Source organism: Leptonychotes weddellii, chromosome 3, assembly GCF_054177405.1.
Source record: "Leptonychotes weddellii isolate Sample4059 chromosome 3, ASM5417740v2, whole genome shotgun sequence".
Lineage (NCBI taxonomy): Eukaryota > Metazoa > Chordata > Mammalia > Carnivora > Phocidae > Leptonychotes > Leptonychotes weddellii.
Window position 1 is genome coordinate 92,760,239 of NC_138371.1, and position 19,024 is coordinate 92,779,262.

Sequence of the window (19,024 nt, forward strand, 5' to 3'; positions counted from 1 at the left end):
GCCCCCCAGGCGGCATGTTGCTTGTGGTTGCTGATGGCAATGAACTGGACAAAACGCTCACTGTCGGGTGAGCCCTGGGTCTTCCCTTTGCATCATGGGTGTGCTGAACCAGGGGCTGGGCGGCTACAGGGGGCCGGGGGAGTTGGGGGAAGACCCTGGTCTGGGAGTCACAGCCACCGTCCAAGCTGTGGCTCCCTGGCCTCAGCTTCTTGGCCGCTTGGTGAGGAGTTTGGCCGAGACACTCTCTGGGGCCCTGCCCGCCCCTGTGGCCTGTGACCCCATCTGATCCACCCCCCTTCCTCCCCACAGGTGCCCATCTGCAGTGACCACCCAGACGCCAAGCGGGCCGTCTCGGAGATGGTGCAGGCCATGGGCTTCATGCCCGTGGACATGGGGGCCCTGGTCTCGGCCCGGGAGGTGGAGGCCATGCCCCTGCGCCTCCTCCCGGGCTGGAAGGTGCCCGCCCTCCTGGCCCTGGGACTCTTCATCTTCTTCTACGTCTACAACTTCGTCCGGGACGTCCTGCAGCCCTACGTGCGGGACGGCAAGAGCAAGTTCTACAAGCTGCCCGTGTCCGTGGTCAACACGACGCTGCCGTGCGTGGCCTACGTGCTGCTGTCCCTGGTGTACCTGCCCGGCGTGCTGGCGGCCGCCCTGCAGCTGCGCCGGGGCACCAAGTACCGCCGCTTCCCCGACTGGCTGGACCACTGGCTGCAGCACCGCAAGCAGATAGGCCTGCTCAGCTTCTTCTGCGCCGCGCTGCACGCGCTCTACAGCTTCTGCCTGCCCCTGAGCCGCGTGAACCGCTACGAGGTGGTCAACCTCGCCATCAAACAGGTACGACCGGCGCGCGCAGCCTACCAGCCGCCCTCGGCCGCTTCTGGCCCCACAGGGGCGCTGCGCCGGCCGCCGCCCGACGTGCTGAAGACCGGTGAGCCCGGCGGGGCAATGCCAGGGCTGGTGGACGCAGCCCAAGGCTGGGGGCAGGAGACGGACGCAAGACAGCTGCGAGTTTTTGAGGCTCTGCAGGAGGAGTGCTAAAGAGAAAAGCCAAGCAGGGGAGTGTGGTGGAGCACAGTCTTGAAGCAGGTCAGGGGAGGCCTTGCGAGGCGGTGACGGGTGAGCAGAGGTGGAAGGAGGTGAGAGCGGCCAGTTTCAGCCAGCCCAGGGAGCGACAAGAACAGAGGCTCTCAGGTGGGAGCCTCCAGGAGCCCAGCGAGGGGTGGTGGGCCAGGCCTAAGTAGTTGAAGCCAGACCAGGGAAACCCTGAAGGCAGGGGAAGGGCTTTGGCCTTAGGCTCTGAGTGAAACAGGGAGCCGGTGAAGGGTTTTGAGGAGGGGAGATTCTCTGCCTGACGTTTTAGCTCGCTCACTCTCGCTGCTGCAGGGAGAACAGGAAGTAGGGGTCAAAGGCACATGCCGCGAGACCCATGGCCGGGGCGGTGGGGGTGGGGGGCTGCGCAGGAACCCAGACGAGAGGCCACAGGGGCCTGGAGTGAGGTGGGAACAGCAGAGGGCCGGAAAGCATTGAAGGCATATTTTGAAGCCCTGGTACACAGAATTTTGAAATAGGGGGTATGCGGGGTGGTCAAGGATGACTCCGGGTTTTTGGCCTGAGCATCTGGACGGAGGCAGTTGCCATCAGCTGAGGTGCAGAAGGCTGCAGAAGCAAGCTGTTTTGGTGGGGTTTAGGGGGAGGCGTTAATGATTCATTCGTTTAGGAAACCTGTGTGGTGCTCTTTTGCCACAGGATTCCTGGAGAATGGAGGGCCTTACGGGCCAGGCCAGGTAGCAACCAGGTAGGCCTGGTTTACAAAGCTCACGGGGCCTGATTCTGAGTCCCAGGCAACACTGCCCCACGTGCTAATCCTACCTCCAGTCCCCAGCCAGGCACATGGGGCCTTCCCGCTGCGAGCAGGACACTAGTCACCCACTAGAATTTGGCCCAGGTGCCAGTGAGACCCTCATTCCAGCCCAGGTGGCCCCCGCAGTTCCTGTTCTTGCTTGGGAGGCAGGGATCTCCCCAGCTGTGCCCACCATGCAGCCATCCCCTCAGAAGCCTGGCCACCTCCCAGAGCGGTAAACTGAAGGCAAGGCTGGGCCGCTTCCAGAGAACCATGGGCCTCAGCCCCCATTCGCTCTTGGGGTTCCTGCTCCCCTGCTGGTAGTTTCTCAAGTGCCCTCGTCCTTTCCTACCCACGGACACCTGGCATCATTGTGTCTGTGGGCTTAGGCTTTCCTCAGAGAAAGGAAGAACCCCAGACTTCAGGCAGAGAAGCAAGACGCCCACTGGAAATGAGAAGAAGGGAAAAATAACAGGCACAAACCCTGAAAAAGAACGTGCTGCGTTCCAGGTGCCATCCTAAGTGCTTCACGTACTCCCCGGGAATTCATTTAACCCTCATACCTCTAAGGCACGTGCTAGGCTACCCTGATTTTACAGATGAGCAAACGGAAGCACAGAGAGGGTAAGTCACTTGACCAAAGTCATGCAGCCAGTAAGTGGCTGAGCTGGGATTCAGATCCAGCCATTTGACTCCAGATCCATGCTCATATCCTTATTGCTTTCTATGGGAAAACTAAGTCCAAATTAACAGTTGAGTAAATGATCCCAGAACTCAGGTCATTCCCTCGTTCATTCCCTGAGCGCCGACTCTGCCAGACCCTGGGGCCCCAGAATGGAATAAGACCGTCTCGTCTCTTGCTGTAGCTGATGCTGGGGTGGGAGTGGGGGTGGCGCCGACTCCTGAAGGCCAGAGCCCTAAACTCTTGTCCTCCAGCATCACTGATTAGAACAAAGACCTTGACCTTCAGCAAGTCACAGCCCCTGTTTTGTCCTGAAGGCCCTAATACAGAGTGAGGCCTCTCCCACTGCTAATGTCTGTGATGCTCTTTGATGATATTTTCTAAAATGAGCCAGCTCGCTAGCAGGAGGCTCTGTGTGGCTTCTCGGGGACTGGCACAATGTTTGCTGCCCAGGAGGTGGCAGATCTGGGTGGCAGGTGTTTCAGGCAGTGGGCAGTGAAGAAGGTAATGCCTCCTCCCCCCTAGAGCACAAGGCAGACCCCTGTGCCCTCCCTTCCCCCATCCACCCTCTGATTGCCATTCTCTAAATTCTCTACCCTGCCAATGCTCTGCTTGATATTGTTAACCCAGTTTTGCCACGATGCAAATACCAGAGCTCAGAGGGGCGAGTGCGAGGTAATTTTCCCGGAGTTCCAAAGCCCCGCAGGGCTGCAGCCCGCACATTCCGCCCCCCCCCCCGCCCCACCCCACCGATGGAGGTTGCCAGGCAACCATCCCTCCCACGGGACAGAATCGCTTGGAGACAGTGAAGGCCTGTCATGCAAAGGGGCTTTCACTTGTCCTGTAGAGTTCTGGAGGGTAGAGCCAGGGCTGAAGCCAGGGCGGAAGTGAGTGTGTCGGGGGGGGGGAGGAGGAGGGGTTAGAAGGATGGGGAGGGGGGAGGCTAACACAGGGCAGGGCAGCCCAGCAGTGGTGAATCGCCTGAACCTGGAGGTGTTGGAGGAGAGGCTAGATAGTCTGTGGGTCACCCCCGCCCTCGGGCCCTGAGACTGGACCGCTGAGAAGCTGTTCTGCATTCAGCCCCTAACTTCAGGCTCCTGCCTGACGTGTGACTTTTCCAGCCTGCCCTCAGGCCGTCCTCACCATCCTGGCTGCCCTGCTGGGCCTCAGGGGAAAGGGAGCAGGTTAGCCTGGGCACCGGAAACTCTCCACGGTTCCCTTCAATCCCCTGAGTCTGCAAATTTGGAAACAGAGCGGCATCTCAGCTACAGAAAGAGTCTCTGAGACCGTTTATTGACAGTAGTATCACCTACAATACCTAATATTTGTACAGCACTTTCTGATTTGCTTGTGCGACCCCCTAGAAATGCATTTCAAGATCAAAATCAAAGATCAAAAACAAGATCAAAGATGGGGCGCCTGGGTGGTTCAGTCGTTAAGCGTCTGCCTTCGGCTCAGGTCATGGTCCCAGGGTCCTGGGATCCAGCCCCGCATCGGGCTCCCTGCTGAGCAGGGAGCCTGCTTCTCCCCCTCCTTCTGCTTCTCCCCCTGCTCATGTTCTCTCTGTCTCTCTGTATCTCTGTGTCTCAAATGAATAAATAAAAAATTCTTAAAAAAAAAAAAAAAAAAGGGCGCCTGGGTGGCTGAGTTGGTTAAGCGACTGCCTTCGGCTCAGGTCATGATCCTGGAGTCCCGGGATCGAGTCCCGCATCGGGCTCCCTGCTCGGCAGGGAGCCTGCTTCTCCCTCTGACCCTCCCCCCTCTCATGTGCTCTCTCTCTCTCATTCTCTCTGTCTCAAATAAATAAATAAATAAAATCTTTAAAAAAAAAAAAAAAACAAGATCAAAGAAAATGTTTAACCCACACACTGTTTTCTCCTTTCCCTTGCCCCCATCCTCGGCTAGGCATTGTTGGAGAGTCTAAAATTTGCATCTTACCATGTCCCTGCTGAAAAGCAGCTCAGTGGTCCCCCACCGTCCTCAGGGTAATGAGAGACCCCTCACAGGACAGCTGTGCTCCCCCCTCACCACTGCTTCTGTGACACTCGGGTCCCGTGTTGTCCTCTGAGTGGCCACAGCTCGTTCCTCCTGGCCCAGACCCCCCACCCTGGGACACCTTGACCGTCTGACAAACTTGTATTTCTCTTTTGTTTTTAAAGATTTTTATTTATTTACTTGAGAGAGAGAGAGCACAAGTGGGGGAAAGAGAGAAGCAGACTCCCTGCTAAGCAGGGAGCCCAGCATGGGTCTCGGTTCCAGGACCCTGGGATCATGACCTGAGCCGAAGGCAGACGCTTAACCAACTGAGCCACCCAGGTGCCCCTGTATTTCTCTTGTAAAACCCTGTCTCCATTCAGCTCCTCCTGCCTGTCTTGCCCATTCCCCATATCCACCTCTATAATCTGTTGTATTTTGTCCATGCTTCTGTGATGTTTATTGTGCAGCACTTGTCTGTCTTCTGCCCCCATTCGGTTCCGTGGCTGGGCCTTCCACCCCTTGAGGTCCATGGCTCCTGAGAGATTCCCAGCGCACGTTCATGGAGTGGCTGTTAAACTGGCCACCATGAAGCCAGTACAAGGCATCTCTTAGGAGGAGAACATGGAGGGCTTAGGGCAAGAACTAGTCTAACTTCCTAGCTGGCGTTAAAAACAGCACCAGCCATTTATTGTACCAATCACCTACTGCGTGCCAGTCATATGCGACTCATTGCACAAACATCATCTTTTTTTCCCTGTGATAACACAGCCAGAAAGAGGCCCGGGTGCGAAGAGCCAGGGAAGGCACTGCCCAGGGTCTCGTGACTGCCCCCTAGTGGCAGCATCGGCATGGAGCCTGGCCTTGGGACTGAAGCCGCTGTCCCATTACCAAAGGCTGCCTCTTTTATGTCCTGTATCCCCCTTCTCTGGGTTTGCCTGGGGGTCAGCACCACCCTCTTCCCACCGTCTGACCACCCTTGGGACAAGGAGAGGGCCTCATGCCACAGCCTCACTGGTCCTCCTGCCCCTGGGTTCTTCAGGCTGTAGCCTGCAACCCACAGGGAAAGGAAATCCTACACGTGAACACCACTATTCCATCTCCTGTCGGCGAGCACTATCCTTGTCATTCTCAAGGTGACCAACTGGATGAGCTGTGAATGTGGGAGAATTACCAGGGGAATGAAGAGCTGTTGAATCGACATTCCAGGTAGCCGTGGGTGACACTGGGCACTGGGGAGCCCTGAGTCCAGCACAGTGGCCCAGCCGGTTGATGAGAATCCCACAGGCTATTGAAGGCAGCCGGGCTGCAGATCCTCAATCAGGTTCCTCAGCACCCATTGCTCCGCTGCCCACCTCACCCCACCGCTTCCCAGAGTCATTGCAGAGTGGAAATTATTAGAGCAAAAAAACAAGACATTTTGCAAGCAAGTGTGGTATGTGTGTGTAATCATCCAGACTCTGACTTGTGACATTAACCGCCTGATCTTACCGAAACACAGAGAGGAATGACTAATGAAGTCTATCTGAAGAACAAACAATTTGCAATGAGATGACTTACTTAATGACAGTTGTCAACACCTCGAAGGAGTGAGTAAGACTCGGAGCCGAGTTAGGCAGGAGACCTCACCGCCCTCTGCAGGGCAGTGTCGGTCAGAGCCTTCCGGCATGCTTGGTACACAAGCCCAGTTATGGGATTGTAGACATCACCTCTCCCAGCCCGCAGCCAAGGCCCAGAGCCAGGGTTGCCCACAGTCACATACGACTTGTGGTCAGGATGAGAACCCGAGTCCCCAGACTCCTGGTCCTTTTGTGGCTTAAGGACACCGATGTGAGCCAGCCTGCCCTAAAATAGAACCGAGGCCATCGTGTTTCTCAATTGCAGGAAAAGCACTCGGGCGATGGCATTTTCTCAGTTTCTTTAAGCTTCGTCTCATCAGCTTTTCAACCATTTTGCTCGGCCCACCAGACTCATTTTTAATATTGTATCTGGTAACTGGGCCTGGCTTTTTTGTTTTGTTTTGTTTTGTTTTTTTCCTGCTGAAAGAGTTTCTCACAAACTTGTATGAGTCATTCTGTTTTGCAAAGCAGGGACCTGCCTGCTAAGGCAGAGTCACATTCCCTAATAGAAAATACTGTTCCTTGATCTGCTGCTAGAATGAAAGGACCAGCATTTCCCGGGGTTTCTCAGAGAACACCTTGACTTCCAGGAACTCTGCTATCTGGTCTGGTTGGCAAATGACGGTTCCAATGGAAAGACCTTAATAAAAGCTTCCTCAAGTGTGTGCGCCGTATGAGGGAGTGCCGGCTGGGCTGGGAGTGGGGAGGCGGGGTGGTAGAAATCTCTGGGCCCGCAGGGGCTCCCTGGTTTGTGTCTACCTCTAGCTCAGTGGGGGATCCCAGAGCTCTGGGAGGGCAGGCACCCTGGCTCCCTGCAGCCCAGGGCACAGCACACAGCAGGTGCTCCACTAGTGCTCACGACTTGGTGATGGTGATAGTTGTCAGTCTCTGTCGCCTGGCAACAGTGAAGCCAAAGCTATACTCCTCAGGCGGAAATGGGGAACCGAGTGGGCAGTCGGGAGCTGGTGGCTTTGAGTCAGGAAATGTGGAGGGGTCTAGTGTCTCTGTGCGTCTTTGTGTGCCCTGAGTGGAAGGCGGTGGTCTGCATGGCTTACTGGGCTGGTTGACTGGCCCCAGGAAGATTTGAGAAAGCCAAGACCCCGACTGCCTGGGTCCCAATCCCAGCTCTGCCCTCTACTGCCCTGTGCATGACCTTGGGAAAATGACTTGATCCTCGGGCCTCGTTTCCCTCATCTGTAAAATGGGGATCATAGTGCACCTTACCTCATGGGGTTGTTGAGGATTAGAGGAGCTGATGCCTGAAAAACACCTAGAACGGGACCAGGCCCATGTGGGACGTGGTGGGGGTGTTAGTCATCACAGTGTTTCTCCGGCCCTAAGCTACCCTGTCGCCCACACCCCGGCGCACCAACCTCTGCCACTGTGCTCATGGTTTTTCCTCCCCCCACGTCAGGTCCTGGCCAACAAGAGTCACCTGTGGATCGAGGAGGAAGTCTGGCGGATGGAGATCTACCTCTCCCTGGGAGTGCTGGCCCTTGGCACGCTGTCCCTGCTGGCTGTCACGTCACTGCCCTCCATTGCAAACTCGCTCAACTGGAGGGAGTTCAGCTTTGTTCAGGTAAAGTAGTTCTTCCTGTGCCGGTGAGCCTCAGCTCACGTGGCATTGGCCCCGACACTCCATGAACCAGCTTGACTCATAATCCGTGAGACACGACTGCTCCCTCAGACACTGGGGCCTTCCCGAGCCTCGAGGGCTCCCCCCAAGTCTCCTGATAAAGGGGCTGCAGGTCAAGCTCATCATCTGGGGAAGCCAGATGTAGACATGTGAAAAAATTAGACAACAGAACAGTGAACCTTGGACTAAACATTCTCCGTTCCTACAGTTCTTGAGCTTCCCAAACAAAATTGCATGATTTTGTGCAGTCATTGCGTATCTCACTGGTCTAGCTGGCAGTTAGTGAGCCAGTGAGTGAGCCTCGCCGACCACTCAGCAACCTCCTCTCACCCGGCTCTCTGGTCCCCTTTAACCCCTTGATTCATACAGGGCCAAAGAGGAGGTGAGCATTAGGATCACCGGTTTATAGGGGCTAAAACACAGCATGTCCCGAAGGACACCATTCCTATGAGACATCAGAGAAAAGGAGATCTGTAGTCAAATAAATTTGAGAAAAGATTTGCCTTCCCTAAGACATTCACAATGCACTTTGGCACATCAAAGATTCTAGTAACATCTACAACAAACCAACCCTGTTAACCAGACTTCTTTGAGCATGAACACCCTCCCTCCCCCCACTTTTTGGGGTTTGGTTTTTTGTCTTGTTTCTGGTTTTCAGAGTATGGCAACTGCACTCCACCAAACACCGCTTAGGAAATACTGCCAATAGCACAAGGCCTTTATGCAGGTATTCACTCGGGCAGTGTTTATTGAGCACTTACTGCATGCCAGGCATTGTGTTAGGCCTCCGATGTGAGAGGGAACAAGACAGGCACAGCCATGTTTCAGTTACAAGGCCGACTGAGACAGGGGCAGTTTTTACACTGCTTTGGCATCCCCCACTGTTCTCTATACAAAGTACATGGTCAGCCCCCAAGTGTTGGCGGATTAACTCATCCCCTCTGTGGATAGGTGCTGACTAATACTGGATTCTGCCATTGATCTTGGATCAGGGCAGAGAACAGCGCTCATATCCACCCCCAGTATCAACAAAAATCTGTCACATCTCTTCTCTGTGTGGTGAGGACACAGTGCGGGATTCACAGAGGGACACTGACCGTGCAATGCTCTTATGTAATCCTAAAATTAATTGTCCCCGATTGGGGACGCTAACATACCTAGAACAAAACACAGTTGTGGTTGTTTTGGGTTTGTTTGGTTTTTTGAAGTCTGTCTGTTTCTGAATCTCACTGGCTCTGCTCATCTCGGAAGGTCTCCGGAGGAATGCTCAGGGCTGACACATGCCAGCAGCAGAGGGGGAAAACAGAATTTTATTTATCTGCTGCTAATCCCCATGTGTCGCACACCCAAATCTTGGATTTTCCTGTTCCTGCTTGGAGTATCCTGCGGTGCCTGGTTTATCCACAATTAAAACAGACTGCAGGTCGCTCCCCTCACCGAAAAGTTGCCCCATTAAGCAGCTGTAGATTACAAGCCCGGTTCTGGCTGCCAGAGAAAGCCAGAGGATTTGATTTTGTTAGGGAAAGCGGACTGGAACCTCAGGAGCCGTGCTCGACTTTACATACTGAAGAGCTGAAATGTAAATATGGAAGTCCCTCAGCCACTGCAAGAACAGTGGGGGGTTGCAAGGCTGGGAGATGGGTAAGAAAGGCAGGGTTTTACTTGGGGAAGTCAAACGACCATAGTCTGTCCACGAGAACAAATACTCTGTCTCCCGAGAGTGCTAATATAGGGAAGAGGAAGTCAGCGCCCAGAGCCTGGGGTCCAGCTTTGCGTCCCCCTGTCCCAGCTCTAGAATCTTGGGCAGGTGACGAACCCCTCCCGAACCTCGCCTTACCTGTAAGATGGAGTTAATATCTGCAGAAGTGTCATGAGCCCCCGTGAGAAAAACGACATGTGGAAGAAAGTAGAAAGTATTTTGCTATTATTCTTAGGGTATGTGGCCACATTTCCATTACCCCTGACTAAGCTACCAACCACCCATTTCTGAGTTCACGAGAGGCCAAGAGACTCCCACCCTGGGTGTCAGAGTGGTCCAAAGCTGGGTTTGCAAACCATGGTCAGTACTCACTGGTGGGTCGTGAAATGAATTCGGTGGATCACAACCAGCTTTTTTTTTTTTTTAATGTTGATTTTCTTTTTTTTTCTTTTCTTTTTGTTTTTTGTTAAAGATTTTATTTATTTATTTGACAGAGACAGCGAGAGAGGGAACACAAGCAGGGGGAGTGGGAGAGGGAGAAGCAGGCTTCCCGCTGAGCAGGGAGCCCGATGCGGGGCTCGATCCCAGGACCCTGGGATCATGACCTGAGCTGAAGGCAGATGCCTAACACCTGAACCACCCAGGCGCCCCACAACCAGCTTTTTAAAAATGAAATAGAACAAAATGTTACAAAAATGTCAGAGGGCCTTGCATGTTCTAAGGATAGAGTTTTTTTCAGTATTATATTGATTCAGTAGTTATATTTACATATGTGGTGTCTCTGGTTGTGTCCAGGACAGTAATGAAAAGTGTGGTTCTTACTGCGAGCCACCATCTCCAATTTTGAAGTCACAGAGCTCTTTTGGAGAATTACAGATACCCAGAACCACCCCTGACCTACCGACTCAGATGTCCAAGCAGTCTGTTTTCGTGAGCTCCTTGGGTGACAGGTGCACGTGTGTGGTAACCATTGGGGTGGCGGACCCAGGTTGTGGAGCCAGCAGATTCTGGGTTTCAGTCCCAAGCCCGCCGGTGTCCGGACCCCGTCTCCTCCCGCTGCCGCGCACGGCCACTGGGGGTCACCAGGGCTGAGCAGCTGGCTGTGGAGAGCCGTGCCTCTCCATGGACTTGGCCTGACTCCTAGCTCTATGATGATTTATGGAGCTAAAAGTCATCAAAACAGTGTGTTGACTCTACAGTGGTGACTTGTGTTTATGTTTATCCTTTTGTTCGAGGCTGTTTTCAAAGGTTTAAATTTGAGGTTTTGTGGTTATGGCTTTATGGCTCTGGTTTGGTCTTGGTGTGCTCACTGCTCGAAGTTAGCCAGCTAAACGTTGTTAGGTTGCAGAATTGCCAGGTCAGGGCCGCTCACCTGCACAGGGACATTAGGGTTCTCCTCTAGCAGCTCAGTTCTGCCCCAGGGTTAGAGGGACTTCCTGTGACCTCACCCACTCTAGCCACCTGCCTGAAATAATGACAGAGGCCAGCTCTGACCCCAACTCCGTGAACGATTGTCCACAGCCCCTCTACGCCACAGTAAGTGACCAAGAGCAGGAGCCACTAACAACCTGGCTGTTTCTTTTTTGCTAACAAGCTTACACACAATATAAACGGCCTTAGCTTGGGGAGTACGGGGGGGTTGTTGCAGTGGGGGGGGCGGTGTGGGCTGATTGTTGTTTCAGATTGTTGCCAAGGAGAGAGAGGGTGAGGAAAACAAACTCACTGGAATCATCCAGGTATCCCATTGGGATTGCAAAGTCCAAAGGCCCTTTGTTACTGGCTAATCTTTGGCTGTCAGCCCTCTCTCTAAACCATTAGCCTGAGGCTGGGGCTTCCTGCCATCTGTTACCATGGAATTTTGGATAGCAAAAGGATGGGGATGCAGGAATGGGAGCAGCATCTCAGTGCCCTCCCAGTGCACGTCCACATTGTCTAGCACAATCCGTCACTCCAAATTAGGGGCTGGGGATGGCGGCCCACGTGGGTCAAACACTGGAGCTCCAGGACATGTCACTAAGGGAAATGCTGAGGCCTCCCAGGGGGGCCACCAGGGCTAGGTCCCTCGGCCTGGGTGGATTCTCATTGCTTCAGCATCTGGGGAAACCCCACGAGGCTTCAGTGGATCTTTGTGGAAGGCACACATAGGATCAGGTCCATCCTAATCAAATAGCCTGGGCAAAGGGACACACAGAGGCCTCTCATCCTGATGCTGGAAAGGCTTGGGTGATGAGAGTCCCCTAAATTAGTTGTTCTTAGTCCTTACTGCACATTAGCATCATCACTGAATTTCTAAAAGCTAATGATGCCTGAGCCCCACCCCAAACCAATCTCATGTGCATTTCCGGGCCGGGCTTGGGCATTCATATTTTTCCCAAGCTCCCCATTGTTTTACCATGGAGCCGGATGTGAAAACCACAGTCTCAGACTCAGGGGTAAAAGGCACTTCCCAGCCATCTGAGCAAAGCCCAGTAAATCCATGTGAGTAAGGGGAGCCACGGTTTGGGGCCAGGCAGCTGGCTGGGAATGTCAGGGCAGTTGTCCAGCTTGTTCAAGATTTATTTCTGATGGTCAGTGCTAGGGACCTTTCCTTCCCCCTCAATTTTTTTTATTGTAGTAAAATAACGTAACACAAAATTTACTCTCTTAACCATTAAGTAAACAGTTCAGTGATATTAAGTACATTCCCACTGGGGGCAACCATCCCCACCATCCATCTCCAGAGCTCTTTTCCGTCTTGCAACACTGACACTCTGTCCCCATGAATCACTAACTCCCCACGGTCCTCTTCCCCAGCCCCTGGCGACCGCCATTCCACTCTGTCTCTATGACTTTACCACCTCATATAAGACAATCCTACAGTATTTGTCTTTTTCGTGCCCAGCTGACTTCACAGAGCATCATGTCCTCAAGGTCCGTTCATGTCACACCAGGTGTCAGAACTGCCTTCCTCTTTAAGGCTGAATAATATTCCACTGTTTAGAAATATTCCGTTTTGCTTGTCCATTCTTCTGCTGGTGGGCACTTGGGCTGCCTCCATGTTTTGACGACTGCGAATATGGGGTGTCCACATATCTCTTCAGGACCCTGCTTTCCATTTCTTTGGGGTATAGATCAGAAGTGGGAGCACTGGAGTGTATGGTAATTGTATTTTTAATTTATTCAGGGAACCCCCCCCCCACCTTCCACAGCGGCTGCCCCTACCCACAGTGCTCAAGGCTTCCAGCTTCTCCACATCCTCTCCACACTTGTTTTCTGGGTTTTTGACTGTAGCCATCCTCATGGGTGTGAGGCGACAATTCATTGTGGTTTAGACCTGCATTTCCCTGATGTTGAGCATCTCTTCGTGTGCTTATTGGCCATTTCGTAGCTCTTCTTTGGAGAAATTTCTATTCAAGTACTTTGCCTATTTTTGAATTGAGGTGTTTGGTTTTCTGTCGTTGAGTTTGGGAGTTCTCTATATAGTCTGGATATTAATCCCAAATAGTTCCTCAGTGCTGGAGACCTTCTTAACCCCAGTCTTCAATATCGATAGATCAGAACTTTTAGACAAAGTGGGTGTGGTTCAGAAGTTTCGAGGAGATTTGGAATTCTTGATAGATACATCTAGAAATGATGAGGAGCTGGTTGTGACTCACAGTCAGGGAGTCTTCCATTTTGGGGGATGACCATTTTAATATGACATACCTGTGGGTAGAAGCACAGAGCCACCCCACGGCTCTTCCCGACAGGCTGTGCGGAGCCAGGAAATTGTGAAAGATGGGATAAAAACATCTTCAAAGTTATTAAAAGCCAAGAAAACACAGAGATGGCTAGGAAGGCTAGAAACTGGGGATCTTTTGGCAACTAGTATTTTTTAGGGGTCAAAAATGCTATACTTGGGAACCTATCTATGAACATATAGTGTAGAGCCATTAGAAAATGTTTTGTTTTTTTCATAAAAGTATTGCAAGCAATTCTCCCGAACAATGTTCTTCCGCATACCAAGGTTGACCATCCTGGCATAAGCAAGGCGTCCCCCACAATAGAGAGAAGCGAGAATGAGGCATGGTAGCAGAATCAGACCCACTTAGAACCGTGCCTGAGGGGAGTGCAAGCAAGACAGTGTCTCTCAACCAAGCCCCCTGGATCAATGCTGACAAGTGGGGCTGGAAGGAAATCCAGGAGGCCCAATTGTAGCTTCTCTGTGGAAAGCTCCAAGCCAACCTATAAAGAGTACCCCGAGGTACCGTCATACTGCCACATTTCAATTAAGCCCTTCCAGTGTCTCCTTGGAGAAAATGCATATGTGTTCATGGCTTGATGAGTCACTGCTATTTTCATTCCTTATGAAATAAACACAGGGCTCTCCTGCCCCAGATCTCTCAGTGGTTCCTTGGTGCTTACAGAATGCAGTCAGAACCACCCAGTGCTTCTCCTCTGTGCCTTCCACAAAGCCCTGCCCCTTGCTGCCCCAAGCTCTCCATCATCCCTGGCTCCTCTGGCGGCTGCAGAATGCCCATCCATATAGCGCTTCCCCCACATCTCCAACTTTAGCTTTGGGGACCACTTACTTGTCACTGAGGCTCAGTTAGTGGCTTGCCCAGGGTCACAGTGTTGTTCCAGTAGACTCTGGAATGCCTCATTTGTCGTCCACAAGAAACTGCCCAAGATTCTAAGGCTAGAGCTACAGATCAGCACTTCCCAGCCATTTACATGCCCCGGCTCCCATGGAAAGTCAGGATTGTATAGCCCTTGGGGTGATGAAGAGCAGCTCTTGGCTGGAGGTGGCGCACAGAAGCCCACCTGTGGCTCAAGGGCTGGGATGCTCACCTTCACTGCAGGATGGCCTAAACTGCTTCCGTTTAGGTTTGTGACTGTCCCGGTCTCCATGCAGTACCGACTCCCTTCTAGGCAAGAGAGGAACCTGGCGGGGTTTCCATCTGAGGTGTTGATGAGTCAGGGTGTGGGTAGGAGGGGAGGGACCAGGCCCTACCAAGAGCATCTACGTGATGCTCGAAAGCCGAGGGCTTCACACATGGTGTCATGTAGCCCGGCCTGTAGCCCGGCCTACAGGCCTCAGAGCCGCCCTCACTATTGATGTCAAATCCACACGTCAAGTACATTTGTTACTTTGTGTCCATGTTTAAATCAACTTCAAACCAATTCACTTTTTTATCTGGCCTCATCTTAGGCCAAATATTATTGGTGAAATTATGGCTTGGATATGCTGTCAGACACCTGTTACTCTACTATACATTAAAGTATGCACAAAACTAGTAAAATGTTTTTAAAATGTTTTTAAACATTTTAAACATCGTTCCATCTAAAGTCCTCTAGCAGCCACCAGAGGTACAAATAACACAGTTTGAGGAAAAGCAGCATCATTTACCAGATGCTCATGATTTAGTCGATCCTTACACACCTGCAGGGTAGAGGCATTATTCTCTTTTTTCTGTTGGGGAAACTGAGGCTCAGAGCATTTGGACAGGGCTGGGATTGGAACCCAGAGTCTCGACTACCAGAGCAGTCCTCCTTTCTCCCCCTCGGCCAGGCAGGCAGAAGAGCCCTTGGTGGATCACCCCGTGTCACCACCCTGGCCCTAACTCCATCCTTCCTTTCTCCTGCAGTCGACCCTGGGCTTTGTGGCCCTGGTGCTGAGCACCCTGCACACACTCACCTATGGCTGGACCCGTGCCTTCGAAGATAACCATTACAAGTTCTACCTGCCTCCCACGTTCACGCTCACACTGCTCGTGCCCTGTGTTGTGATCCTGGCCAAAGGCCTGTTCCTGCTCCCCTGCTTCAGCCGCAGGCTCTCCAAAATCCGGAGGGGCTGGGAGAAGGATGGTGGCATCAAGTTTACTCTGCCAATGGACCACACCCTGGCCCAGAAGACGAGCCACGTGTGAGGTGCCTGCCTCTGATCCCAGAAACCAGACACGGGCAGGACAGTGCCCTGGGCCTGTCAGGGCTGCTTTTCTGGATTGTGCGGTCCGGTGAAATTGTGCACCAAGTGGTGGTTCGAGGTCTGAATTCCTGGGACCCACGTGTATGCAGTAATATTCAGAATGGCACACGTGCGGGTGTGACATATATGTTCATATAGATTTCATATATATAACGGGATTTGCATTTATACTTACTTAGCTAAAAAGTTGAGTCCCTGAGATTTCAACTTGTAGATTTAAAAGCCAGTGCCAGACGTTAGGAGAACAGCACCTCACCCTACTGGGATCTCTGCAGGGACGGACACACACTCTTTGCACAGAAAAGGCAGTGAGAGGCTTGTACCTTGGTGGATTCGATCCATTTGTGTTCCCACTCCCTTTTTGCTGCTTTCCCGAGGCTTTTGCAGAGCCGGGGCTCTAAGGGGGCAGATAAGAGCGTGGCCTGGAGCCGGATTTGGTGCACCGGGCTAAAGAGTCTCGAGCAAGCAAGCAGAGCAGGGGGAGGCCTCCTCCCTCATTCACCTTCAGCAGCAGCAGGAGGTCAGGCGGGAGCCAGGGCCCCTGGGGGGTGAGCCTGCTGTCTGTACCCTGGGAGCCAATTGTCGAGGGGTCCTTTGCCAGGTCGAGGGGGCAGGCGATTGGGGCCCAAGCTGATCTCCCCAGTCCTCCCTGAGCTGGGGAGATTTTTTTTTTTCCCTGGAAGTCAGAAGTCACCACAGCGGCGGCACATTGATCTCTTATGGGAGTGTGAAGTCACCTCTGTGCAGGAGCTACTAATGAACCATCTTGAGAACAAGTGTAATTTCTTTCCCTCCTTTAAGTTGGTGATGACCGTTCTTTAAACCACTGTGCCTTCTCACCTTTCAGATCATTAGTGTGGATATCTCTTAGGAAGACCCAGAGCAGGCCCTCTAAAAGTCAGCTCGAGGGGGAGGGGAAAACAAGGCAGACAGCGCTCAGCATCCCAGCTAAGGCTTTCCGGGGCCCCACCCAGCGCACAGAAGGACTGATTATCTCCACTGAAACCGTCCCGTGGAAAAATACTGGGGACCTCATCAGTATGTCCTCCGCTGCTGCTGCCGGGCAGAGAACCTGCCAGAAAACCACACTGGCTCCAAGTTCCCCACTGCTCCAGGGAAACAGGGAGAACGTGGGCAATGGGCCACCCCAAGAATCACCAACCCCAGGCGGTCACGCTTAAGAATCATTGGGGAGGGTCTTTTCTACCAAAGCTACAAACTTGAAGTGCTGCAACCCCAAAGCACAAGAGGCTGGACCACAGCCAGGGTCATAGGACACGTGTCCTCAAATCCCATGCTCGTTCCTATTGAAACCACTTTTATGTCCCCTGTGGAGAAAAAGCTGTTTTGGGCTGAGCCCCCACACCCTAGAACCAGGATGATCTGTCATCTCCACATAAAAAGCACCTGTGAACACAAAGGGGATGAAGTCCCAATGGAAGACACAAGTGAGGCAAACGCTGGACTCTGCTCTGAATGGGGAGCGCTGGTCATGCTTATGTCTCAGGTCTTCCCGGCCAGGGGGGATCTTAGGAACAGAGAGTTGAGGCAGCAAAGGCTGACAAGACCGCTGCGAGAAGAGGAGGCCCCTGCCTCCCCCAGGGAGGCCTCATGAGCTCATGTCTGTAGAGCACATTAGGGTCCTTTAGTGAAAAGGGGAAAAAAAAAAAAAGCCAAGTGCAAGAATATCTCATTAGGCCAGTGACTGATGGAGGGAAGGCGGTGCAGGCGAAGCTGTCTGCTTCCTGCTGATGTTTTCCATCTGCTGCTTGAAGGCTGAGCAGCAGAAGCTTGTCTTCCAAATGGGCCCTGATGGAGCGGCCGCTGTGTTCCTCGGAGAGGCTTGCTGGAAAGGAGGCAGGCGAAGCACAGATTCCAGCATTCGATTCATAAAATGAGGGCCCGTCCATTTCCTGCTGATTGGAAGCGGGGAGAACAGGGGCACCTGGGATCCACTAGGGATCTCCAACCCCAGTCAGTATTGGCTGCCTTCCTTCTCCAGCCCTCCCTGGGCCCAGGGAATTTCCTTATACCAAAGATGCTGACTTCCAGCAACATCCAGTATGCTCCCTTCCCTTCCCCGCCCACCTCCTGCTGCAGGTGCTCCTAGGGGAGGGAACTGGTTCCAAGGTGGGTGGCAGGAGGGAACAGGTGCAGCAGAGGACCTGGCCGCCTACCAACTGGACAATCAACTCATGAAAGGCAGGGTGTGCTGTGTGCTTGGGCTTGATCTGGTGTCTGTTGCTCTTCCCTACCTCACCAGGCAGCTGGCAACAGCATCCCCATGAGAGCAAGTCACTCCCTTTCAGCCTGGTAAACTCTATGTGCCTCTGGGTACAAAAGTGCCTGAACCAATGTGCTCCAGAAGTCCTAAATGCCATGGTCTGAGGTTGATGTTTAAAATCAATGCCACTGAAACAGTCTGTGTATTTTGTGTTTACCTTGTAGAGCTTGTCGAAGAAGCAGCAAAAATAAACACCTAACCTTCTGTGAATTTCAGGCTTTTATTTCTGTCCTGCCGATTACTGCCCACTCATTCATTCATTGGCTCCATGAGGCTTCTGATTGGCGCTTGCTCTGAGTCAGGCAGTGTGCAAGGGGGAGCACAGAATGATCTGGGCTAGAGCTCACCCCTGAGGAAGGACAGGCATGCAGACCTACAGCAACAGGCAAGGAAGGACAGACGAGATCCAGGCGACAACGTGGTGGGGGGGAAGGGGATCGGTTGTGTGTGCAAAAGGAGCACCCTAACCAAAGCCAGTGGAGTCAGGGGAGGGCTTCCCGGAGGAAGCAGTGTCTGTGCTGTGGTCGGAAGGCTGCAGCTTTGAATGTAGGTTAAGAGCAGTGGTGCTTGTCAAACTAGAGTGTGCACAGGAGTCACATAGGGATCTTGTTCAAACACAGGCTCTGAGCCACTGATCTGGGATGAGGCTGAGCCTGTGCATTTCTAATAAAGTCCCAGGTGACATGGATGGTGTTGATCCTCAGACACTCTTAAGTAACAAGGGCTTAGATGGCTTCCTTTGTCCCTGCTGTGCTGCATCGCCGCGGCGTTAACCCTCCCCAGGACGTTGGTTCCCTGGCAGCCCTGGAGAGGTAGGCCCGTGCACACTGCAGATGCAGCTGCAGCCCCTGTTCTCTGAAAGGCAGAACACCGACCTGTTATGCAGTCAAGCTTTTCTACTAAAGCAGAACTGTCTTACTGTATAGGGGGAAAAAGAAAAAAGAAACCCACGTGCATAAAGCAGTCTAGTGGCTAAAAACCATTTCTTGGGAACAATAACCAAAAGATGGCCTTGAATGCACAAACAATGAATCATGGAACACTTCATCTAAAACTAATGATGTAATGTATGGGGATTAACATAAGAATAAAAAAAGATTAAAAAAAAAAAAAAGATGGCCTTGAGCCCACGAGAAGAGTCTTCCAAAGAAAGAACCATGGTCAGAAAACAACTTCACTACAAATCATTTTCAACAGCAAAAAATATCTCACGCTTGGAGTTTTGTTTTTCTACTCTGTGTCCTCCCACATATGATGCTGAGAGTTAAGCTTTAAAAGAAGTGATGAAAGAATGTCCATTATTAAGGTGGTTCACACAAGAACTAAGGAGTGACCAAAAT

At 52.4% G+C, this 19,024-nt stretch overlaps 1 protein-coding gene across 1 annotated transcript in view; it reads left to right on the forward strand.

Moving 5' to 3' along the window:
- STEAP3 (STEAP3 metalloreductase) overlaps positions 1-17,894 on the forward strand; it is a 49,313-nt gene extending 31,419 nt beyond the window's left edge. Inside the window, exons 3-5 of the mRNA XM_081814600.1 lie at positions 310-837; positions 7,533-7,697; positions 15,060-17,894. Of these exons, the coding sequence (XP_081670726.1) occupies positions 310-837; positions 7,533-7,697; positions 15,060-15,341 (975 nt within the window). The 3' untranslated portion in view covers positions 15,342-17,894. The remainder of the gene's footprint in view (positions 1-309; positions 838-7,532; positions 7,698-15,059) is intronic.
- The last annotated feature ends 1,130 nt before the right edge of the window (positions 17,895-19,024 follow it).